This window comes from Cetorhinus maximus, chromosome 4, assembly GCF_964194155.1.
Source record: "Cetorhinus maximus chromosome 4, sCetMax3.hap1.1, whole genome shotgun sequence".
Classification (NCBI taxonomy): Eukaryota; Metazoa; Chordata; class Chondrichthyes; order Lamniformes; family Cetorhinidae; genus Cetorhinus; species Cetorhinus maximus.
Genome location: NC_135882.1, coordinates 56,749,393 through 56,775,182, shown reverse-complemented (window position 1 = coordinate 56,775,182; position 25,790 = coordinate 56,749,393). Strand labels below are relative to the sequence as shown.

General features: G+C 45.1%; 1 protein-coding gene across 1 annotated transcript in view; it reads right to left on the bottom strand.

The window, feature by feature from the left end:
* csmd3b (CUB and Sushi multiple domains 3b) overlaps positions 1-25,790 on the bottom strand; it is a 2,128,577-nt gene that overhangs the window by 324,573 nt on the left and 1,778,214 nt on the right. Inside the window, exon 31 of the mRNA XM_078541225.1 lies at positions 3,853-3,969. Within this exon, the coding sequence (XP_078397351.1) occupies positions 3,853-3,969 (117 nt within the window). The remainder of the gene's footprint in view (positions 1-3,852; positions 3,970-25,790) is intronic.

The window sequence follows — 25,790 nt, the reverse complement described above, 5'->3', positions numbered from 1 at the left end:
CTCTTTTTCCTCCCCCCGTGCATCTGAACCACTCACAGTGCTATGAGCGTGGCTGCAAACCCCAGAGGAACCATCACTCTCTGTTTTCCAACACAGAAAAATGGTTCTCGAGCGAGATGCACCCTGGGGATTTCCTGACTACCTGCCTGACACCTTTCTTCTGGCTGATGGTCACCCATTCCCTCTCTGTCTGCACTTCTGTAAGCTGTGGGGTGAGCACGTCTAAAAGCGTGCTATCCACGAAACTCTCAGCCTCGCAGATGCACCTCAGTGCCTCCAGCTGCTGCTCAAGCTCCGAAATTTGGAGCTCAAGTAGCTGAAGCTGGTGGCACTTGCTGCACACGTGGTCGGTCAGAGCGCAAGGAGCGTCTAGGACTTCCCACATGTTGCAGGCGGTACATAACAGCGGACTGAGCTGCCCTGCCATGCCTCTAATTGAAAAAAAAACCCTTACTTTAAGTTAAATACAGTAAAAAAAAAACAAATTATTTATGTACTTTAAATTAAAACTAGAACTCTTACCTTTCTTTAGCTTAATCTATTTTAACCTGGAGAAAAACTGGAGAAAACTATTTACCCACTACTCACCAATCAGCTCTCACTTTTGTGCCTACGTCACTTTTTGAAGCTTCCCCGCACTCGTGCTGGTTCCGATCTCTCCACCGCTCTCTTGCGCTATCTTGTGATGTCACTTTTGCTATTTTCAACAAGAACTGACTGCAGGACACTCTTCCCAGACTGCTTCACCGCGATTCTGACTGAAGGACACTCTTCCCAGACTGCTTCACCATGATACTGACTGCAGGACACTCTTCCCAGACTGCTTCACTGTGATGCTGACTGCAGGGCACTCTTCCCAGACTGCTTCACCGTGATGCTGACTGCAGGGCACTCTTCCCAGACTCTAAAATTATTTGGTTATTACATAAATTTGTGTCAGATCTTGGGGTAGGGAACTGGGGGAGGGGTGCGGCGACAAGCTTGGGAGTGCGCCTTGAATTTCCTGCCAGTGGAATATAGGCCAGGATTTTGCCCTCGTTGTGCGAGCTCGGCAGGGGTGGGCTGGAGCAGTTGGGAAGCCAACTGTCGCCCACGTTCAGGGCCAATTAAGGCCCGCCAGCGTGAAACACATACAGCAAGCTCAGTGCAGGAGCTGCTTCAGGGAGATGAAGGTTTTAAGAAATAAAAATTAAGAATTTTAAGTTTTTAGACACCATGTCCCCTTATGTGACTCTGTCACATAAGTAGGGACATGTTATTAATGAAATGTTAAAATTTTTATTTATTTATTTATTTTTAATAGCCATTGGACACCTCATCCCGCCCGTGGATGAGGTTTCCTAAAAAATCCAAAGGCCGCTTGGCCTTTTCGTAAGGTTAGACGGGCAGTAAAAAAATATTCAATTATTACCTTAATGGCTATAATAGGCCTTATAATTGTTGGCGGGCATGCTGCCGACACTCACACATGGCCATCGGCCAAAATATTGCACAAGTGCATGATGACATTGGGTTGCTCACTTGATGTCATCACGCATCATTTTATGCTCGTTCAGGTCGGATGCGCGGCCGCTTGGTGAGCTAAAAATTCTGGCCATAAATTTTGTGTAGAACAAGGATTGCACCCATTCCACTAGGCCTACAAAAATTACAAATGGAAAATTTCTTGCAACTTATGTTTTTTTTAAATGACCTCCTGTAAGGGCTGTTTGTTGCACCTATTCTTGATTGGCCTAACTAAGTGGAACAAGTTTCACTCATTTGTATCTGGGTTTTGCACTCAGGTTCCTAGAACCAGAGTAAGATACCGCCCAAGCAAAACTGGAGTTAATGGGAATCAGGGGGAATCACACATAGCACAAAGAAAGATGGTTGTGATTGATGGAGGTCAGTCATCTCAGTCCCAGGGCATCACTCAGGGTAGTTTCCGAGGCCCAACCATCTTCAGCTGCATCATCAATGACCCTCCTTCCATCATAAGGTCAGGGATGGTGATGTTTGCTGATAATTGCATAATGTTCAGCACAATTTGCAACTCCTCAGATACTGAAGCAATCCGTGCCCATACACAGCAAGACCTGGACAACATTCAGGCTTGGGTTGAAAGATGGCAAGTAACATTCATGCCACACAAGTGCCAGGCAATGAACATCCTCAACAAGAGACAATCCAACCATCTTCCCTTGACATTCAATGGGATTACCTCCATTGAAGCCCCAACTATCAACACCCTGGGGTTACCATTGACCAGAAACTGAACTGGACCAGCCATATAAATACTGTGGCTACAAGAACAGGTCAGAGGCAGGGAATTCTGCAGAGTAACCCACCTGCTGACTCCGCAAAGCCTGACCACCATCTTTAAGGCAGAAGTCAGGAGTGTGACGGTATATTTTCCATGTACCTGGATGCGTGCAGCTCCAGCAACACTCAAGAAGCTCGACATCATCCAGGACAAAGCAGCCCACTTGATTGGCACCCCATCCACCACCTTAAACACTCATGCCCTCCACCACCGATGCACAGTAGCAGTAGCGTGTACCATCTACAAAATGCACTGCAGCAACTCACCAAGGCTCACTCGACAGCACCTTCCAAACCCGCAACACCTACCATCTAGAAGGACAAGAGCAGCAGATGCTTGGAAACATCACCACCTGCAAGTTCCCCTCCAAGCCACATACCATCCTGACTTGAAACTATATCGCCGTTCGTTCACTATCGCTGGGTCAAAATCCTGGAACTTCCTCAAAAACAGCAATGTGGGTGCACCTACACTACATGGACTGCAGCGTCTCAAGGCCACCTTCTCAAGGGCAATTAGGGTTAGGCAATAAATGTTGGCCTAGCCAGCGACGCCCACATCCCATGTAAGAGTTTTTTAAAATAACATAATCAAGGAGCCTAATGCAAGTTTCAGCCTGGTGCCTGGACGATTGAAAGTTGAGAGTGTCAAAATGGTGTTCTGAACACTTGTGATCTGGATCGAGTGTGACAGGTTATGGTGCAGGATTCAGGTGTTCATTTTACAGGTGCAAAATTTAGGGCTGTAACTTGAATTTTTGCCCACACCTGGCAATATATTCTGTTCACACATTTGACCATTTAGTTTGAAGCAGATGATCATCCTACAGAGCAAGTGTAGCAAGAACATAAGCAATATTTACAGAAGTCCACATTGTCAGTGAATAAATATAATCTGAGGAAATTTCCAAATTTTATAGTACTTTGTCATATCTCCTCATCAGACAACTGCTTTTCTATTTAATGATCATATTTTGGTGGGGGGAAAAATGCATACCTTAAAAGGTGCTGATTTAACTAATCACCACCAAACTGGCAGCTGAATTTGGATCTTATGTCTCTTCGATTTTGGAACAGTGCTGCTGGATTTTAAAATGCTCTCTGAGCCTAAAAGTATAAGTCTTCAGACTTTGTTTTGGAGTTACAGGAGTTGAAGAATATAGCAATCTGAAATATTTAGGGTTTTTTAACAAATTCCAGTACCACAAAATATATTGATAATAAATTAATTCATGTACTATGAAACACCACAATGATTTCCCATAATTTATATCTAAGAAAAATGTAAAAGATATAAAGCATTAAATAGCACAACAATTAAAATATTAGATTATTTAAAATGTATGCCAAGCAAAATAAGAAATACCCCTCATTTTAGCCATTTTCCCTTATTTCTTTGGATCTATATTCATAATTTTCAAATCTACTTCAGAGAAATATGGTCAAGATTAATACTCCTGTATCTCAAAAAAGATATATCATACTGATAGCCTAATACCATGCAAACCTCAAGTCATTCAGCAAATAGTGAATGGTAACTTCACTCACCAAACTCTCTGGAGACAGTGATAGAATAAACACAATTGTGTCCAGTACTATAATTTCTGGGGTAGTTCGGTGACAGCACAGTTCCATCGGAACCTGTGGATCGACTTCCGCATGGAGCTGAAAGACACAATTGTATTTCACAAATATTAACAAGTTAAAGTTCACTCTGGTTAAAATAAATAATTATGATACACAGCAAATTGCAGATAGATCCTGCTTTCTCTAGAAAGCAAAATAAATATTTTCAGCCATTTGCTATGCTTCTATTTTCAAGTCCCAAAACACGCTTCAATTTATATTTCTTTGCCTCAGTGATAGTTTCTTGCTTCAACAAAGCCGGCCTACATGCATTGGTAGGGTTGAACGCTCTTCACAAAGACCAAACAAATCTTGCAGTGAATTGTAAGTAAATCCAGGCTGGAAATCCCAAAGCTCTTTGAACTATGTCTGTTTGATTGCAGCAAGCACAAGCTAAGATTTCCTGAGTTTTAAGTCAGGAGTGTTTTTGATCTTAGATCAAGTGGAAAGCCTCAAATTGGCATTGAAGTGGTGGAAGAAGGAATTAGATTTCATGCTGAGTTAGCAAGGTTCAAGTTCAATGGACTCGGTGGAGCTGCATGGAATGGACAGTCTTCTGAGGTTGCTTATCATCCTTATTCACTAACAGCCCTGTTAACTATAGCCTGTCACTAGTCAATAGGTGGCGAACGTGTAAGATTGCAGACTGTACATTTTGGTACGTTCACAACCTAGATCAGACTCACCATTCATCCAATAGTCAATCCGGTTTATACAGGCTCATCAAAGATTTCCCTGCAGTATTCCATCTACCCTGCAGCAAGCAAACTTCAAGTCAATCATTAAGAGACACTTTCATGTTTTTGGAGTTTTCCAGACATCCACGCACCAGTCTTCCACTATTTTACTTAGAATGAGCCACATGTCTTGATAACTACGCTTGGCTCTGCTTTTACATGTGACCTCACAAAAGGCAGACATAGCAGACTTGCATTTTCATAACTAAAACAAAAGGTCTTACTCTCCTGACAAAGTAACAAGCTGCTTTTATATTGCACTCAGAGCCGTGCTGTCCTCATAAATTCAGTGGTAATAACAAAGTAAACGTGCTACATTTGCTATTACCAACAGCCAGGAAGACCTGGTAAGGAATGGGGTTTCACGCCACTTAAATCAGTAGTGCATTGGAGCAAGAGGGAAGTGCTCAGACCCAGATTTTTCTGAGTTCGAGATGCTGGTACGGTAAGGAAGCAGAGCTTGATTCCACTATGGAACACAGTCAGTCAAAGGGAATCAGGTCTCCTTTTGTCAGCTTGACAGACTCCAGTTTCATCTGCACCTCTATTCCTCAACCACTTCATGGGAGAAGTGTAGTCAACTCCTACCCAGACACATTCACAAACAAGCTGTACCATTCAATTTATGTATGCCATGTGCATTCGCAATGCTGGTCACAAGTAACCTGCAGAAAGGCAAAACCTCCTTCGAACTTTTTATTAATCATTAACTTACAGTACACAATTCCATCTCCAAAACATCTCATTTTCTGGCTGCACAGCAGGAGGACAAGGGCCAGAATTTTCTGAGCCCTTTGAGGACAGGGTCAGTGGTGGGAAAGCGGGCAAAATGTTACCTCGCGTCTTCCCACTATCATGCTATTTTGAAAGCAGTGGGAAAGGTGATGGATGGTCCACCCACCTAGAAGCCCCATTGAGTCATTTATGCAGCTAATTAAGGGCCTCTTTCCAACGGCATTTTACTATCAACTGATGGGCCCTCTGCTGCATGAGGAGACAGCCAGGCAAACCCTGGCAGCCTCGCAATGGGTTCCAGTGGGGAATCTACTTTTTGGGCACTTTTTGATCCAAGGAACCTCCTGGTGACAATGGCCAAGCCTGAAGCATTGGTGCCGCCTACTCTCAGCGACACCCCCATTCTCCCTTTCCGGAGTCTACCTGAAAGGTGCCGGCTCCCGTAGACCCCGCATAATGCACACATCCATCAGTGCACCTCCTGGTCCAGCCCAGCATTGGACATTGCTTCCTGCCATCTGATTGGCCAACAGCTATTGGAGAAGGGCTACAGTGCTTAATTGGCTGTCACTCGTAAATTTTGGCCCCGCCCACTGAAGGTGGGGTCAGCCCACCTCCTCCCACTTTTGGTTGCTGCCTCTGAAAAATCTAGAAAAAGTTAAGGAATAGAAACAAAAGGTGGAATTTTCCCATGATGGTGGAGGTGGATTAGGGGCAAGAGTGCTGGAAAAAAGCAGAAAATGCCATAGGCCAGTATCCCAACATCTCTCTACCTCCTTCCATCTTTTCTAGGGGTGGGATGGGAGTCATCGGAAACTCCTGTAGCAGTGCTAGGTAAGCAAGTAAGGCAACTAAAATGGCAATTAAGAACCATTTTCTGCTTGCAATGCTTCTTATCCAATGGTGTATGAATGTTGTATCAGCAGCCTGGCAAGTTATGGAAGGTGAGTGCAGTGGGAAATCATTGACAGCTGAAACCAATATGAAAACATCAGGATAAAGGGGAAAAACAGCAGGCTTTAGGCCAGCCATAGTCAAAAGCTTCCACCAACAGGAGCAGGTGCTTGAGGAAGATATAATAGATTGTGTTCAGGAAAAACTTTTCTATTTGGTGTCATTTCATTAGGGAGACTCGGACACCTTTTGGGGCGATTGAATTTTTCACCTGCGGGCTTACAGAGGGAGGTGGGATTCACATATTTGAAGCAGGGTGGGCCACTGAAGAGGAGATGAAGTGTCTTTCAGCTTTGTGGCCACAGCAGCCAGGGCAGCAACTCCAAGATGAGCAGCTGTTTCAGCATGCAATACAGCCAGAGACAGTCGGGTGCAACAGAGTAGATAACTGTAAGGCAGCACCGAGAAGAAGACACTCCCCTCAGCGTAGGGTCTACAGGCCAAGGGTCAGCCACTTAGACCTCTCAGAGCAGCAGTAAATGAGAAGGCTGTGGCTCTCGCGTCTGATGGTCACAAACCTCTGCACCCTCTTGGGCGAATATCTAAGCCTAGTAGAAGCAGGTGGCCACGCACTACCTATGGCGGTCAAGGTGACCACAGCTCTCATTTTTTTTGTGTGTCTGGCTCATTCCAGAGCTCAGCCATTGACATCTGCAGGATCTCACAATCCGCAGCCGAGGACTGAATATTCCTGCATAAAAAGTATTCAGGAAAGATAGGGAAGGAAGGAAAGAAGGGTGACAGTGTTGATTGAGGAGAATATTACGGAGCTGGAGAGAAAGGGGTCAAGGACCAAATCTCTTTGCTTAGAGTTAAGAAACAATAGAGGGATCATTACACTACTGAATTTATTCTATGGGTCACCAAATAGTGGGTAAAATATAGAGGAACAAATCTGAAAGCATTTACAGTGAGGTGCAAAAACTATAGAGTTATGATAATGGGAGACTTTAATTATCCTAATATAGACTGGAATAGTAACTAGGTGAATATTGCCAAGAAGAGGGGCGTGTAGCAGACATGTCTCCATGTCCTGTCACTCAACAAATTTCAGATCTATGTTGCACTCATCAGGACAAACACACAAGGGCCAGGATTTTCCGGTCGGCAATCGGGAGGCGGGGCCCGCTTGCCAATACGTAAAATGACGCAGGATGACATTGGGCAGAACTCCCGACGTCACCCCGCCTCATTTCAATTTTCAGGTCGGCGGGGACTCAGCCAAATCAGCTGTGCGCCTGCAGACCTGTCAATGGCCAATTGAGGCCATTGACAAAGTAATTAATTAGTGGACCTGCCCGTCCAACCTTAAGGTTGGTGAGCAGGCCGGGAGCCCTAGTGGGCTTCGGAAAAAGCATGAAACCTCATCCACGGGCGGGATGAGGTTTCATGTATGTTTATAAATTTTTAATAAAAGTGAAACTGAAAGTGATGGACATGTCCCAACTCATGTGACTCTGCCACATGAGGGAACATGTCAAGGAAATCTTTTTTTTTCTGTTCATATTTTTTAATGTGTAGCCGATCTCCCTGAGGCAGCACTTAGCCTCAAGGAGATGAGCGCGCTCCCAGCTCAGGGAATCCCCCCACGCGCCCGCACAGGGTGCATATAGCGCTTCCTTGCGGATGTCACACTGGGCGGGCCTTAATTGGCTCGCTCACGTAAAATGGTGGCGCGCCCCCACCGGGGGCACCGATCGGAGGCACGCCTCCACGTGTCTGCTCCTGAACATCTCCCCCAAAGGGGGGAAAATTCTGCCCTAGGATGCCAACTTTCAAATGCTTACAACAATTCATACTGCAGGAGAAAAGGGGTGCTGACTGGTGGCAAGTTGACTCTGAGTAACCAAGGCATTGCCATGGGGAAAACAACAGGGAACTATCAGCTCCCCAAGATTAGTTGATCGAATCAAACAGTATATTCCTTTGGTTGTTTGTAATAGACAGAGTACCGATTGTACTCAAGCATCTCGCGCTTGCAAAACCTAAAACAAAACAGAATTACAGAAATCTTATAGTGCAGAAGGAGGCCATTCAGCCCATTGTGGTTGCACCGGCTCTCCAATTCAGCAATTCACCTCATGCATTCCCTCGCCTTCTCCCTGTAACCCTGCACATTCTTCCTTTTCAGATAATAGTCTAATTCCATTTTGAATTATTGAACCTGCCTCTACCACAGTCTGAGGCAGCGCATTCCAGACCTTAACCACTCGCTGCGTGAAGAAGTTTTTCCTCATGTCGTACTTGCTTCTTCTGCCAATAACTTTAAATCTGTGCCCTCTGATTCTTAACCTTTTCACAGAGTGGGAAGAGGTTCTCCCTATCTACTCTGTCCAGACCCATCATGATTTTGAATACCTCCATCAAATCTCCTCTCAGCCTTCTCTTCCCCAAGGAAAACAACTTCCTAATCTATTTCCTCATCCTTGGAACCATTCTTGTGAATCTTTCTTGCACTTTCTCCAATGTCTTCACAACTTTCCTAAAGTGCGGCACCCAGAATTTGGATGCAATACTCCAGTTGAGGCTGAACTCGTGTCTTTTACAAGTGCAACATAATCTCCTTGCTCTTGTACTCTATGCCCCTATTAATAAGGCTTAGGATATTGTATGCTTCATTAACCACTCTCTCAATCTGTCCTGCCGCCTTCAATGACTTATGAGCATATACCCCAAGGTCCCTTTGCTCCTACACTCCCTTCAGAGTTGTAGCCTTTATTTTATATGGTCTCTCCATGCCCTTTCTACTAAAGTGAATCACTTCACATTTCCCAGCACTGAACTTCATCTGCCACTTGTACACTCATTCTACCAACATGTTTATATCCTTTTGAAGTTGTACACTATCCTCCTCACAGTTCACAAAGCTCCAAATTTTGTATCATCAGCAAATTTTGAAATTGTGCCTGGTACACCAAGGTCTAGGTCATTAACATATACCCTGGAGAACTTCACTACAAACCTTCTTCCAGTCCAAAAAACATCCATTATCTACTACTCTCTGTGTCCTGTCACTCAACAAATTTTGTATCCATGTTGCTATTTTACCTTTATTCCATGAGCTTTAACTTTGCTGTCAAGTCTGTTGTGCAGCACTGTATGCCTGATGGAAATACCTTTTGGAAGTCTATGTGTACCACATCAACATCATTGCATTCATCAACCCCCTCTGTTTCTAGAAATTTCCCCACTACCGAAGTTATAATGACTAGTCTGTAGCTGCTGGGCTTATCTTTACATCCTTTTTTGAACAAGGATGCAATATTTGCAATTCTCCAGTCTTCTGGAACCATCCACAATTTCCACTTTCCTTTCCCACGGCATCCTTGTATATATCTCATCCGTCCTTGTGTTTTATCGACTTTAAGCATAGACAATCTATAATACCTCATTCTTATCAATTTTAAATCCTTCTAGTGTATTAATTACCTCCTCTTTCACCGTGGCCTGGGTAGCATTTTCTTCCTTGGTAAAGACAGCTTCTAGAAACATTAATGCAGGACGAAGTCTAATAGTCACATGGACAAATGCAAGTTAATTAAGAAAAGCTAGCACACATTTGTTAAGGGAAAATCGTATTTTAACTAACTTGGAATTTTTTGAAGCGGTAACAGTTGACGAGTGTAATGCTGTTGATGTAGTGCACACAGACTTCCAAAAGGTATTTCCATCAGGCATACAGAGCTGCACAACAGACTTGAGGTCAATGCTATTCCCCCTACTCCTTGTGTAAATCCCCTTTTTGGTCCCTAATCGGCCCTACTCCTCCTTTTACCATTCCTTTATCCTTTATACACTTATAGAAGGCTTTGGGATTCCCTTTTATGTTAACTGCCAGTCTCTTTTCATATTCCCTCTTTGCTTTCTTTTTCACTTCCCCTCTGAACCTTCGCTATTCAGCCTGGTTCTCCATTGTATTATCCAACTGACATCTGTCATAAGCAGTTTTTCTTCTTCATTTTAATCTCTATCTTTTTTCTTATCCAGGGCGCTCTGGATTTGTTTGCCTTACCTTTCCATTTTGAGAGAATATGCCTTTACTGTGCCCAAACTATCTCTTCTTTGAAGGTAGTCCATTGTTCAGCTCACGTTTTTCCTGCCAACCTTTGATTCCAATTTATTCAGCCCAGGTTCATTTTTACCCCATTGAAGTTGGCTTTCCCAACACATTCTAACTCTGGATTGCTCTTTTGCCTTTTTCATAGCCAACCTAAACCTTATAATACAATTATCACTGTCCCCTAAATGTTCCTCGACTGATATTTCATCTACTTGGCCCACCACATTGCCAAGAACCAGACTAGCACTGCCTCTCTCATTGGACTGGAAACATACTGCTGTAGAAAATTTTTCTGAACACATTCCAGAAACTCGTATCCCTCTCTGCCCTTTATACTACCACCATCCTAGTCTGTATTTAGATAATTACAGTCCCCCATTATAACGATTCTATAATTTGTGCACCTCTTTGTAATTTTTTTGCAAATTTGGTCCTCTACATCCTTCCCACTAGTTGGTGGCCTATAGACTATGTTGAGCAACGTTAATGCATCTTTTTTTGTTCCTTAGTTCTAGCCAAATAGATTCTGTCCTTGGCCCCTCTGGGGCATCCTCTTTCTCCAGCACTGCAATGCTCTCCTTAATCAATACCAACACCCCTCCCACTTTCCTTCCTTTTCTATCTTTCCTGAATCCCTTGCATCCAGGAATATTTAACATCCAGTCCTGCCCTTCTTGGGGCCAGATCTCTATTTTAGCCACAACATCATATTTCCATATATCAATTTGCAGGTGTAACTCAGCAATCTTATTACTCACACTCTGTGCATTCACATACATGCATATTGACCCTGAATTAGAAATTATTATTTTCTCACTCACTCTGACCCCACCTTTAATTTACCATTCCCTACTCTAGTGCCATCCATTTCTCCCAGTATTCTGTGCAACTTTCCTCTCTGATAATTTCTCCTGGCTCCCAGACCCCTGCCAGTTTAAAATTTCCCCAACAGCACCAGCAAATCGCCCGGCAAGGAACTCAGTTCTGGCTCTATTTAGGTGCTACCCTTCTGACCTGTTCAGCTTCTATCTCCCCCGGAGCTGGTCCCAATATTTCAAGAATCTAAAATCCTCCCTCCTGCACTAACTCTCCAGCCATGCATGCATCTGCTTTATCCTCCTGTCAGGAAGATGTAATAATGTTACTGGAATTTATTGTAAAATAGTGGCGTGCGTGCGTGCGTGCGTGTGTGTGTGTGTCTTAATTGTATTAAAGGCAGCTGGTCTGAAGGCTTTGATGTATTTTAAGATAGGTTAGGTTTGAAATGCTAAGTAGGTAAACATGGGGGAAGTTTAGAATGTAAGCCATAAAAGGACATTTGCATTTTTAAATAAACCAGGCTAGATTGTTTTCAAATGTGTCACCTAGCCAGGTGAAGTTCAGAAATAGTGTGTTTATTTTTCCCAAGGATTACTGGTAATTACTGGTGAGTAACTCACCTCCTGACTCCCCAAAGTCTGTCCACCATCGACAAGGCACAAGTCAGGAGTGTGATGGAATACTCTCCACTTGCCTGGATGTGTGCAGCTCCAACAACACTCAAGAAGCTGGACACCATCCAGGACAAAGAAGCCCGCTTGATTGGCACCACATCCACAAAAATTCACTTCCTCCACCACTGACACACAGTAGCAGCAGTGTGTGCCATCTACAAGATGCACCGCAGGAATTCACCAAGCCTTCTTAGACAGCACCTTCCAAACCCATGACCACTACCATCTAGAAGGACAAGGGCAGCAGGTAGATGGGAACGCCACCACCTGGAAGTTCCTCTTCAAGCCACTCACCGTCCTGACTTGGAAATATAGTGCTGTTCCTTCACTGTCGCTGGATCAAAATCCTGGAACTTCCTTCCTAACAGTACGTAAACCAGATGGGCTGCAGCAGTTCAAGAAGGCAGCTCACCACCACCTTCTCAAGAACAATTACGGATGGGCAAAAAATGCTGGCCTAACCAGTGATGCCCGCATCCCATGGGTGAATAAAAAAAATCTCTCTTTTCAGCAATATTAAAATAGTAACAGTGTTAAGGGCAGAGTGGGGAAGAGTTTTTGAAGTATATGCAGGAGAATTTTCTTCGTTAGTATGTTTCCAGCCCAAGTCAAGTGAATTAAGCATCAGTTGGCAAGTATTTAGGGAACAGTGGCTATAGTATCATAAGGTTTAGCTTTTTATGGAGAAAGACAAAGGGAAAGGTAGAGTAAAAATATTTAACTGGCGTGGAGCCAATTTCAGTGGGATGATAACAGATCTAGTGAGGTAAATTAGATTCAAAGATTGGGAGACAAAAATGTTGTGGAACAATGGATTGCCTTTAAAGAGGCGAGAGTTCAGATATAGTCAAGGCACACTCCCATGGTGGGGAAAGGTAGGAAACCAAAGCCGGAGCCCCCTGTATGATGAAAGAGATGGAGAGAAAGATGAAGTAGAAAAAGGGTGCCAATGACAGATGCCAGGCTGATCATACAAGTGAGAACTAGACTGAATATAAAGAATTCAGAGGGAAAGTTTAAAAGGGGACAAGAAAGGTAAAGCGAGAATATGAGAGATTGACAGCTAACATGAAAGGGAATCCAATTTTTTTTACAAAGACATATAAAAAAAGGGTAGTAAAAAGAGGTATGGAACGGGTCAAGGATTAAAAAGAGAATCTCTGCATGGAGGAGGTACTAAAATGAGTACTTTGCATCCGTCTTTACCAAGGAAAAAGACGCTGTCAACGTAATAGTGAAAGAAGATGTAGTTGAGACATTGAATGGGCATATAATTGATAAAGAGAAGGTATTAATTGTACTTAAAGTTGATAAGTCCACAGGATTGCATGCGATGCATCTGATGGAAGCAAGGGAGGAAATTATGGCAGCACTGGCAATAAACAAAGGTTATTGCAAAAAATAAAAGCTCATGGTATAGGGGATAACACATTGGCATGGATAGAAGATTGGCGAGCTAACAGGAAACAGAGAGTAGGAATAGATGGGTCATTTTCTAGTTGGTAAGATGTAATGAGAGGTTTACCACAGGGATTAGTGCTGGGGCCTCAACTTTTTACAATTTATATAAATGAATTGGATGAAGGGACTGATGGTATGGTTACTAAATTTGCTTATGACGCAAAGATAGGTCAGAAAGTAAGATGCGAAGAGGACATAAAAAGGCTATAAAGGAATATAGATAGGTTAAGTGAGTGGGCAAAGATCTGGAAAATGGAGTATAATGTGGCAAAATGTGAATTTGTCCATTTTGGCAGGAAAAATAAAAAATCATACTACCTAAATTGTGAGAGATTGCAGAGCTCTAAGGTGCTGAGGGATCTAGGTGTCCTAGTGCATGAAATCGCAAAAGGTTAGTATGCAGGTACAGCAAGTAAGTAAGAAAGCAAATATAATGTCATCACTTATAGCAAGGGGAATTGAATACAAAAGCAGGGAGGTTATGCTTCAGTTATATAGGGCATTGGTGAGACCACATCTGGAGAACTGTGCACAGTATTGGTCTCCTTATAAAAGGAAAGATGTAAGGGAGCAGTTCAGAGAAGGTTTACTAGACCAATACCTGGAAAAGGTAGGTTATCTTATGAGGAAAGGTTATTTTCCACTGAAGTTTAGAAGAGTAAGAGGCGACTTGATTGAAACATATAAGATCCTGAGGGGTCTTGACATGGTGGATGTGAAGAGGATGTTTCCTCTTGTGGGAGAATCTACAGCTAGGGGTCACTGTTTATAATAAGGGGTCACTCATTTAAGACAGAGGCGAGGAGAGTTTTTTTTCTCTCAGAGGGTCGTGAGTCTTTGGGACTCTCTTCCTCAAAGGGTGGTGAAAACAGAGTCTTTGAATATTTTTAAGGCAGAGGTAGATATTTTTTTGATAAGCAAAGGGGTGAAAGGTTATTGGGAGAGGCGGGCATGTGGAGTTGAGGTTACAATCAGGTCAGCCATGATCTTATTAAATGGTGGAGCAGGCTCGAGGGGCTGAGTGGCCCACTCCTGCTCCTAATTCTATGTTTGTATGTATGTTCGCACCTTCCAATCCTCCTTAGATACAGAGGACTGGAGAATTGCAAATGTTACAACCTTGTTTAAAAATGGGTTGAAAGGTAAACCCAGCAACTACAGGACTATCAGTCTAACCTTGGTGGAGGGAAATCTTTTACAAACAATAATACAGGGCCAAATTATCTGTTAATGGGACAAGTATGGATTACTTAAGGAAAGCCAGCATGATTTTTTTCAGAGCAAACTTGTTTAACTAACCTCCTTCAGTTTTTTTTTTAGGTGTGGTAACAAGAGGGCTAATCAGGGCAACGCAGTTGATAAAGGCATTTTACAAAGTACCTCATAATAAGTTTGTCAGTGAAGTCGAAGGTCATGGATTAAGGAACAGTGGCAGCATAAATATATGTTGACTATGTGACAGGAAACAGAGTACTGGTGAGCAGTTGCTTTTCAGACAGGAGAAGTGAGGTTCCCCAGATGTCAGTGTTTGGACCCCTACTTTTCTGCATATACATTAATGACCTAGACTAGGGTGTATGAGGCACAATTTCAAAATTTGCCAATGACATAAATCTTGGAAATATTTTCGACTGTGAGGAGAATAGTAGACTTCAAGAGGGCATAGGCAGGCTGGTGGAATGGGTGAACATGTTGCAGATGAGATTTAATGCAGAAAACTGTGAAGTGATACATTTTTGGAGGAAAAATGAAGATAGGCAATGTAAAATAAAGAATACAATTCTAAAAGGGGTGCAGGAACACAGAGACCAAGAGGTATATGTACAGGGCGGTAGGACACGTTGAGAAAGTCATTAAAAAAGCTCACAGGATCGTAAACTTTTTAAATAGAGGCTTAGAGCAAAAAAGGCAAGCAATTTATGATGAAACTTTATAAAACATTGGTTCTGCCTCAGCTGGAGTGTTGTGAACAATTATGGTTGCCACACTTTAGGAAGGATGTGAAGGCTTTTGAGAGGGTGCAGAAAAGATTCACGAGAATGTGCCCAGGGATGAGAGATTTCAGTTACATGGATAGATTGGAGAAGCTGAGGTTGTTCTCCTTAGAGAAGAGAAGGTTGAGGGGAGATTTGGTAGAGGTGTTCAGACCTGAAGGGTCTGGACAGAGTAGATAGAGGCAAACTGGTTCTCAACCCTTCCAGGAATGGGAACAGAAGACACTTAAAAAGGTGAATGGCAAAAGAAGCAACAGTGAAATGAGGAAAAGCTTTTTATGCAGCGAGTGGTTAGGGTCTGAAATGCTCTGCCTGAAGAGAAAAAAATTGCAGGGCTACTAGAAAGGACAGGACAGTTTCTATGTTTGTATGTTCGCACCTTCCAATCCTCCTTAGATACAGAGGACTGGAGAATTGCAAATGTTACAACCTTATTTAAAAATGGGTCGAAGGATAAACTCAGCTCTTGCAGAGAGCAGTAAAGACACAATGGACTGAAGAGCCACCTTCTGCGCTGTAACCATTCTATGGTTGTCTATTTTACAACATTATCAGCCAGGTGATATTTCTATTGTATCACAGATATTCTACTGTATCACAGTACATTAGGTTTGAGCTGAATACAGGCAGTCAAATCTAGAGGGCTGTTAGCTTAGACAGGATTTCCACAACTTTTCGATAAGGTCGCTAATGTTGTTGTGTGCCTGCATTCGTTCATTGGCTTGCCACGTTTCACTCTCCATGAGGTTAGTCATTCTTTCAATGCAGTGATCATGCACTAAAACATCTGAGACATCACAGGCTCCTCCATCTTCAGCGCAAAGGTACGTACAGCTTCAGGAGACTGACAGATGCCTACATAATCCTCTTTGCTGGAGGTGTCCTCATGCCTTTGATGGGGATTCTCCGTGGCTTTCTCTGTTTCCAGTACCTGCATCTGTTCGCATGTAATGTGCTCCTCATCTTGTACCACCCTTTCTATCTGTGATGCTAGACCCCTGAGGTGAGCGCAACTTTGCTGGTGGAGGGCGTGTAGGAGTCATGTGATGGTGCTTCTTCTTAGAATGCTGGTCCTCCTCTGAGGACTGCACTGTCTCATCCTTCTTGATGTGCTTCTGGCAATGCACTCAAAGACAAAAATTGGTGCTGCACATAGGTGACAACGGGATCAAACCCTGGTATTTTGCAGGCTATTATACTTAAAATATTGGTGACAGTGGTTCGCTATGAGTTACAAGCCAATGCCAAGTGGCAGTGTGATATCTCATGCTTTCACTTGGTCTCTATGTTACCCCATCTCTTTGTTGGCAGCAGCCTGCGCTGTTGATAGCCTGCCGATTTCCAAGGCACCCTCCTTCATTACCATCAAGATCCAAGGATGCAACTCCAGTCCTACTTCTCTTTCTGTCCTGGGCATTACACACTCTCTTTTCCTATAATGAGAATAGGTAGAGAGTTATTATTGTTAGGAGTGCATTCTTTGATGATGAAGTAGACTTAACATTTGAGGGGGCAGTGGAATGGGAAATGTTAGGCCAGCACATTGAGGATGAACAGCAGTAATATCTGTGGAGAAGCAGAGTTAAGTTGGAGCCTCGAGGGAGGGGGATATTCTTCTGCGCAACTACAAATTGTGTGCTTCAGAGGACATTTGTTGCACACTGCTACGTAGGTGAGAGAGCGATGGCTGCCAGCTGAGAGTTAAATGACACTTTCCTTGCCAGAGGTCACTGAACTGTTTTCAGGTCCTCATTAGCACATTCCAGCTGCTTACCTACTCTGTGACTTCCAGCTAAACCTCTGGAAAAAGACACCTGGCTCCATGTCCTGATCGTTTCCAAACTCATCTCCAGGAAAGCGTCTGTGAAACAGGGAACAGCCCTTCCCCATCTCCCATCCATTCTCTTCCTCTTCTGTGCCTCTAACTGAGCAACACACAATGCACAGTGCTGCTACTGTGAGTACTGCAAGTGTCCCTTTAAATACAGATCCTTCATTCGTGTTTCTGATGCTTCATTGCACCCAATCCACCAATTGGAAGGCAATCCTGAAGGTGAGTCCTTAATTAGTTCACCCTGTAAAGGACAATCGAAAGGCCCATTATGTGGGGAGTTAGATTCCTAGAAATGGTCCCACCACTGAGCCAGGGACCAAGTCCATAAGATTCCCTCTAAAAGCTGCTCTGATACCCCTTCATGCCATTCGAGCAGCGCCAGGGAAAATTGCCATTTGCAAAGAACTGGCATTAATTTGGCACTGTAAACTGAGCCAGGTTACAAAGCCTCCACTCAAAACATTCTAAACTAGCATCCCATTAAGAATTCAGTACTGTAACATAGCCAATGGGCAAACTGATTGTAGGATTCTACAATGCAAAGGAGTACTGCCAAGTAACATAAAATAGTAGCTCCTCTGTGGATGTTGGAAGAGCACCAAAATGTATCGGCAGGGTAAGGAAAATGAAGAAGATCTAGTTGCACAATGTGGGCATGGTTGTTAAACACCTGTACATAATCTGTACAAACGTTAATACACTCCCAAGCATTTCATGTCTCCTTGAGTATGCCTCCCTCTTATGATGAGCTGTGTTAATGTCAATCAGGTGTGAAACCTTTGTTCCTGCACACATTAATGGCAATTGTTGGTATCCTGTGCCTCTCTTCTGAGCAGTGTGTTACCTTCTGGCCACAGTGAGTGTCTCATTTCAATGTCACTCTCCAGATTAGTAATGCCTGCACCTTAATGTAAAGTGTGGTTGCTGCAGGAATCTCGTACCCAAGCGTTGCACAGTCCGGTGATGTGCTGTGTTGGCTCTGCACCATTGAGACGGGGGTGTCTCCCTATCTCATCTGCATTCTTGAGAGGTGAAGATGTGATATTGAATGGAGCAGGTGATGACACTTGCAGAAGGCTCATGTACTCTGAAACTCAAATACCCATTGTCTTTCAGCAGGGTCTCCATGAGCCTCTTCACACGGATTATGTGCGGTGCCCTCAGCCAGAACGGCGTCAGACGTTTCTAGGTGCAATATGATGATCTCAGCTCAAAGTCAGAGAGCCTTGCCACCTCAAGTTGACAAAGCAATGGCACACCCGTGTGCAAGCGCTGAGACATCCAACCTTGAGTGTTTGGAACCTTGAATTTGTGACTGTTGTGGGGAAAATGGTATCTTCGCAAAGTAGATGGACAGTGATGTTCATCCCATCGCCTTCACTCTCCAGCAGGTTACTGTTGCAGCTTGCAAATAGTGATCTCTGAGGACCACATCAGCCTTTAGACCTGCACTGGAATCACTCATCGTTGCTTCTTGCAATGTGTCAAGGACCAATGTGAAAGGATCGAGTATGTGATGAGCCAGAACAGGGCTCCTTATCAGCCGAGATGCGTACCCTTGAGGGCTTCATGTTGTCATATCATTTTGGACTTCGCAAGGGAAAGGTCTGGCCATGAGGACATACTGCTTGTATGTCACAGGAGGCATCTCAATGTCATGCAGCCAAGTGTCTGGCCTCAGCATTCTCAGGTGTGTTGCCTCCATTCTTGCGTAGTGATTAATGAAACCCTTCAATCTGAATTGAAACTTCTGGATGACAGTGTCATTTCTGGGAGAGTGCCACAGCTCACTGAATCATCTGTACGTGCTGTCACACCAGTGGGATTTCATCGGATCCCTTATCTCAAGTGTAATGATTATGTCTCACCAACAGGATAACACATCGTGCGTGGCTGCCTTGGTCACGATAGATCTCACTGAGGAGCCTTGCCAGATCAAAGGCATGCAGCCATTATCACGCTCATGATCGTTCACATGCCCGTGCGTCTTTTAGGGTGGTGCTGCGACTGGGATGCTGGATGAACGTGTGAGGATGCAGCAGTTTCTGAAGCCGGAATGACCTCCTCCAGGTAGCACATCACCTCAGCAATGACTCATGCCTCAAGGTGTCCACATCCTTCAAAGCATCAGGGTGATGTGAGCAAGCCGTGCAATGATGCAATGTCGCCTGGAAGTTCATGGCTGAGATTAGAGTAGAAGCAATGACCGTCTTCACACTGGCCCATGATGGACGAGGCTTGTCAAGGAGTGTCCTCACTGCACCTTGTCATCGTCCTCCTGGAATCTCTAGCGATAAGGGTCTCAGGAGCATGCCTGCCTTGTCTGGCCAGTGCAATGGCCTCTTCGCTTGCCTTCTCGGCTTCCAGGACCTCATCAACCTCATCCTTTTTGACTTTCTCCTCATCGGAGGAGACGTGCAGCTCTTGCATCTTCTCATCAGCCAGGTTCTTCCCACTCTGCATTGCCAGGTTGTGTTGCGCACAGACAACCACAATAATGCGTGAGACCCTCTGGGGACTGTACCGGAGTGCTCCACCAAATCTGTCCAAGCATCGGAATTGCTTTTTCAGTATCCCTATGGTGTGTTCCACCAAAGTCTGGGTTGTGGCATGAGCCTCGATATACCTTCTCTCTGCTGCAGTCTGAGGCCACCCCACGGGCATCATTAGCCACATCCTTTTTAGACAGTCATAATTGCTTCACTTGCCTGACTCCATGCATGTCAATTGAGTTGATACTAAACTGCCTCAGCTGTGGCAGTGCACTCATTTTTGAACTTAATTTCCAGTTGGGTCGCCGTTTAGTCCCCACCCCAGTCATGTGTTTGCGTACAACCTTCCCCACTCTTCGCCCCCAGTGGAGCGCTTGCCCCATGGCCGCTTCACTTCACTCAGTGCTGCCTTGCCCCTTCCAGAACGGAGCCCTTGCCTGCAGCGCAGTAAAAGCCAACCATGCCTTAACCCTGAACAAAAACAGAATTACCTGGAAAAACTCAGCAGGTCTGGCAGCATCGGCAGAGAAGAAAAGAGTTGACGTTTCGAGTCCTCATGACCCTTCAGCAGAACTGAGTAAAGTTAGGAGAGGGGTGAAATATAAGCTGGTTTAAGGTGGGGGGTGGGGTGGGGGGAGGGAAGTTGGGGGGGCTGTGTGGTAGTAGGGACAAGCAAGCAGTGATAGGAGCAGATAATCAAAAGATGTCACAGACAAAGGAACAAAGACGTGTTAAAGGTGGTGATATTATCTAAGAGAATGTGCTAATTAAGAATGGATGGCAGGACACTCAAGGTACAGCTCTAGTGGGGGTGGGGTGGAAAGACTGACAGGGCATTATAGGTATAGATTTAAAAATAATGGAAATAGGGGTGAAAAGAAAAATCTATATAAATTATTGGAAAAAACAAAAGGGAGGGGGAAGAAATGGAAAGGGGGTGGGGATGGGGGAGGGAGTTCAAGATCTAAAGTTGTTGAATTCAATATTCAGCCCGGAAGGCTGTAAAGTGCCTAGTCAGAAGATGAGGTGCTGTTCCTCCAGTTTGCGTTGGGCTTCACTGGAACAATGCAGCAAGCCAAGGACAGACATGTGGGCAAGAGAGCAGGGTGGAGTGTTAAAATGGCAAGCGACAGGGAGGTTTGGGTCTTTCTCGTGGACAGACCGCAGGTGTCCTGCAAAGCGGTCGCCCAGTTTACGTTTGGTCTCTCCAATGTAGAGGAGACCGCATTGGGAGCAACAAATGCAGTAGACTAAATTAGGGGCAACGCAAGTGAAATGCTGCTTCACTTGAAAGGAGTGTTTGGGTCCTTGGACGGTGACGAGAGAGGAAGTGAAGGGGCAGGTGTTGCATCTTCTGCGTGGGCATGGGGAGGTGCCATAGGTGGGGGTTAAGGAGTAGGGGGTGATGGAGGAGTGGAGCAGGGTGTCCTGGAGGGAACGATCCCTACGGAATGCTGCCAGGGGGGTGAAGGGAAGATGTGTTTGGTGGTGGCATAATGCTGGAGTTGGCGGAAATGGCGGAGGATGATCCTTTGAATGCGGAGGCTGGTGGGGACACGGTTGAGGGCCCTGTCAACGACTGTGGGTGGAAAACCTTGGTTAAGGAAGAAGGAGGACATGTCAGAGGAACTGTTTTTGAAGGTAGCATCATCAGAACAGATGCGACGGAGGCGAAGGAACTGAGAGAATGGGATGGAGTCCTTACAGGAAGCGGGGTGTGAGGAGCTGTAGTCGAGGTAGCTGTGGGAGTCGGTAGGCTTGTAATGGATATTGGTGGACAGTCTATCACCAGAAATTGAGACAGAGAGGTCAAGGAAGGGAAGGGAAGTGTCAGAGATGGACCATGTGAAAATGATGGAGGGGTGGAGATTGGAAGCAAAATTAATAAATTTTTCCAGGTCCCGACGAGAGCATGAAGCAGCACCGAAGTAATCATCGATGTACCGGAGAAAGAGTTGTGGGAGGGGGCCAGAGTAGGACTGGAACAAGGAATGTTCCACATACCCCATAAAGAGACAGGCATAGCTGGGGCCCATGCGGGTACCCCAGCCACACTTTTTATTTGGAGGAAGTGAGAGGAGTTAAAGGAGAAATTGTTCAGTGTGAGAACAAGTTCAGCCAGACGGAGGAGAGTAGTGGTGGATGGGGATTGTTCGGGCCTCTGTTCAAGGAAGAAGCTAAGGGCCCTCAGACCATCCTGGTGGGGGATGGAGGTGTAGAGGGATTGGACGTCCATGGTGAAGAGGAAGCGGTTGGGGCCAGGGAACTGGAAATTGTTGATGTGCCGTAAGGTGTCAGAGGAATCACGGATGTAGGTGGGAAGGGACTGGACAAGGGGAGAGAGAAGGGAGTCAAGATAACGAGAAATGAGTTCCATGGGGCAGGAACAGGCTGATACGATCTGTCTGCCGGGACAGTTCTGTTTGTGGATTTTGGGTAGGAGGTAGAAGCGGGCTGTCCGAGGTTGGGCAACTATCAGGTTGGAAGCTGTGGGAGGAAGATCTCCAGAGGAGATGAGGTCAGTGTCAGTCCTGGAAACAATGGCTTGATGTTCAGTGGTGGGGTCATGGTCCAGGGAGAGGTAGGAGGAAGTGTCTGCGAGTTGACGTTCAGTCTCCGTGAGGTAGAGGTCAGTGCGCCAGACAACAACAGCACCACCCTTGTCAGCGGGTTTGCTGACAATGTTGGGGTTGGACCTAAGAGACCGGAGTGCAGTAAGTTCAGAGAGAGACAAATTGGAATGGGTGAGAGGAGCAGAGGAATTGAGACGACTAATGTCACGCCGACAGTTCTCAATGAAAAGATCAAGAGAAGGTAAGAATCCAGAGGGAGGGGTCCAAGTGGAGGGAGAATATTGGAGGTGGGTAAAAGGATCCGTTGAACGGGGAGAGGACTCCTGCCCAAAGAAGTGAGCACGGAGACGAAGATGACGGAAGAAGAGTTCAGCATCGTGCCGAGCCCGAAATTCATTGAGATGAGGGTGTAAGGGTATGAAACTAAGTCCTTTGCTGAGCACTGAATGTTCAGCATCGGAGAGGGGAAGGTCAGGGGGTATAGTGAATATGCGGCCGGGGCTGGGATTGGAAGATGGGGTGGGGACGGACGGACAGGCAGGGGTGGAGGGTCCTAGATGGGTGTTGGTGTCGATGAGTTGTTGGAGCTTGCGTTCCTTAGCACTTGAGAGAAAGAGAAAAAGTTTCTTGTTGAGGCGTCGGATGAGACGAAGAACAAAATGAAACTGGGGGCACACACAGCTTTGAAAAAGGGTGCGGCAGTGCTGCTGGAGGGAGAGGTCGAGTGTGTTCATATGGCGGCACATGGCATTGAGTGTGGATCTCAGAATGCGACGTGAACAGCAGTCCGAGAAACGTTTTATGTCCCGGAGATACCTGTAATCCTGGGTGGGTTCGAAACAAGAGGGATGGAATTTCAGTTGAAATCCACGTGGGTTAAGTCGGAGACGGAGACAGTCACTGAGAAAGGAAATATGGCTGTGAAAGTGGGTTTTAGTAAACACCTTGTCAAACACCAGGAGAGAAATGGAAAGCAATGAAGGTGAACAAGGCAGAAGAGAGATACGAAAATCCTGTCGGAGAGCAGAGCAGTACTTCTTCAAGGTAGGCATTTCTTGAAGAGGAGTGGCAGTTAATTAAACACAGAGATAAAAACAAAAAACTACTGCGGATGCTGGAAATCCAAAACAAAAACAAAATTACCTGGAAAAACTCAGCAGGTCTGGCAGCATCGGCAGAGAAGAAAAGAGTTGACGTTTCGAATCCTCATGACCCTTCAGCAGAACTGAGTAAAGTTAGGAGAGGGGTGAAATATAAGTTGGTTTAAGGTGGGGGGGTGGGGTGGGGGGAGAGGGTGGGTGGTAGTAGGGACAAGCAAGCAGTGATAGGAGCAGATAATCAAAAGATGTCACAGACAATGGAACAAAGACGTGTTAAAGGTAGTGATATTATCTAAGAGAATGTGCTAATTAAGAATGGATGGCAGGACACTCAAGGTATAGCTCTAGTGGGTGTGGGGTGGAAAGACTGACAGGGCATTACAATTATAGATTTAAAATAATGGAAATAGGTGGGAAAAGAAAAATCTATATAAATTATTGAAAAAAACAAAAGGGAGGGGGAAGAAACGGAAAGGGGGTGGGGATGGGGGAGTGAGTTCAAGATCTAAAGTTGTTGAATTCAATATTCAGTCCAGAAGGCTGTAAAGTGCCTAGTCAGAAGATGAGGTGCTGTTCCTCCAGTTTGCGTTGGGCTTCACTGGAATAATGCAGCAAGCCAAGGACAGACATGTGGGCAAGAGAGCAGGGTGGAGTGTTAAAATGGCAAGCGACAGGGAGGTTTGGGTCTTTCTTGCAGACAGACCGCAGGTGTTCTGCAAAGCGGTCGCCCAGTTTACATTTGGTCTGTCCAATGTAGAGGAGACCGCATTGGGGGCAACGAATGCAGTAGACTAAGTTAGAGGAAACGCAAGTGAAATGCTGCTTCACTTGAAAGGGGTGTTTGGGCCCTTGGACCTTAACCCTGGTCTGGTTGCTGTGCAGACTTGCCTGAGAGACCCCCATGAATCTGCTGCGGCACTTACTTCGAAACCTTGCGCTGGTCTCCGCAAGCACTGTGCTAAGCTGTGCAAACTAACTCCAGAGTTCCCAGGAAAGTGCAGGTTGCCAGCTGCACATTGTTTAAATGCTGTTGTAAACATGTTGTTCTGATTTCACGCCGACATGAGATTTAAATTCAAAATAGGTGTAAGATTCTAGTGAGTCATAATGTGATGCAAACATAAGATAATGATGTTCGTGATGTTCCGTGGTGGGAAACATGGCCCGCCATTGATGGGGGGAGTGCACAATTGCTTTCTGCTTTTACGTAATCGGAAATTGTGCCTCTGGCCTTCTTGCAAGGTTTTGTGATCAGGCCCGCTCCCAATCGGGAGCAAAAATTGGCCATTGTGTCAGATATCTTTGCTTCACTAAGGACATCCTCACTGAAATTGGTCACTGCTCAAGGCACAAGTGTAGCCCCTGATCAGGTTGAGGGCTGCCTTGCCAATGGTTGTGAGGGTGATCGTGGTCATGGACTTTTATACATCTGGTTCTTTCCAGGTTGGAGCAGATGAAAATAGCAACTTCTTCCAGTTAGCCATCCACTGTCGGATAAGCAAGGTCACGAAGCTCTCGTGCAAACAGAACTGCATACATTTCAATATCTCCTGCCAGAGAGCAGCAGGCTAAGCAAGCACATGGCTTCATGTGGATTGCAGGCTTCACCCCCCCATGCTGCAGAGTGTCATTGATTGCACACATGCCTGTTTGTGGAGGCCACATATTAACTCTGAGATGTACCGCATGCGAAAGAGACTCCGCTTCCTCAAAATCCAGCTGATGTGCGATCATACTCAGTGCATCATGCAGGTCAATCCTTGGTATCTTAGCAGCAGTCATGATGACTTCATTGTCCGGCAGTCCACTGTGCTATCTGCATTTTAGCCACCAGAGCAAACCAGATGGTGGTTACTGGGCAACAAGGAATATTCGCTGCCAACCTGGCTCTTGGCTCTGGTGTGAAACCCACACACGTAGGCAGCAGACATGTAATGAAATTTGTGCTGCCACACAGAATTTGATTGAGCAAGCCTTTCAGATGCCAAAACAATGTGTCTACTGTTTCGAACAATCTGGAGGAGCCCTGCGGTACTCAGCAGAACACGTGTCAAGATACATGGTGATCTGTTGCATGTTGCACAACCTCGTCATCATAAGGTACATCCTTGCCACCAGCTGAACAGAAGCCAGCTGAGGAAGAGAGGGAGGAGCAGGAAGAAAAAGAAGAGGAAGAAGGCAGGAGGCAATCAATATCGGTATTCCCTCTAAGCTGCACGCCTGTGCGGCCATGCAACTATCAAATGTCACACACTTAATTATTACAACCGTGCACATGCAAATGACTCAATAAGATTTACTGCCACTCATGAGCAAAGAACTTGGAAACTTCACCATGACAGGAAATTAAAGGATGAGGCAAACGTGACATGATTAATCAGGTGCAATTAACAGCTAAAATGCACTTGTGTCAATTCCTGAAGCCCA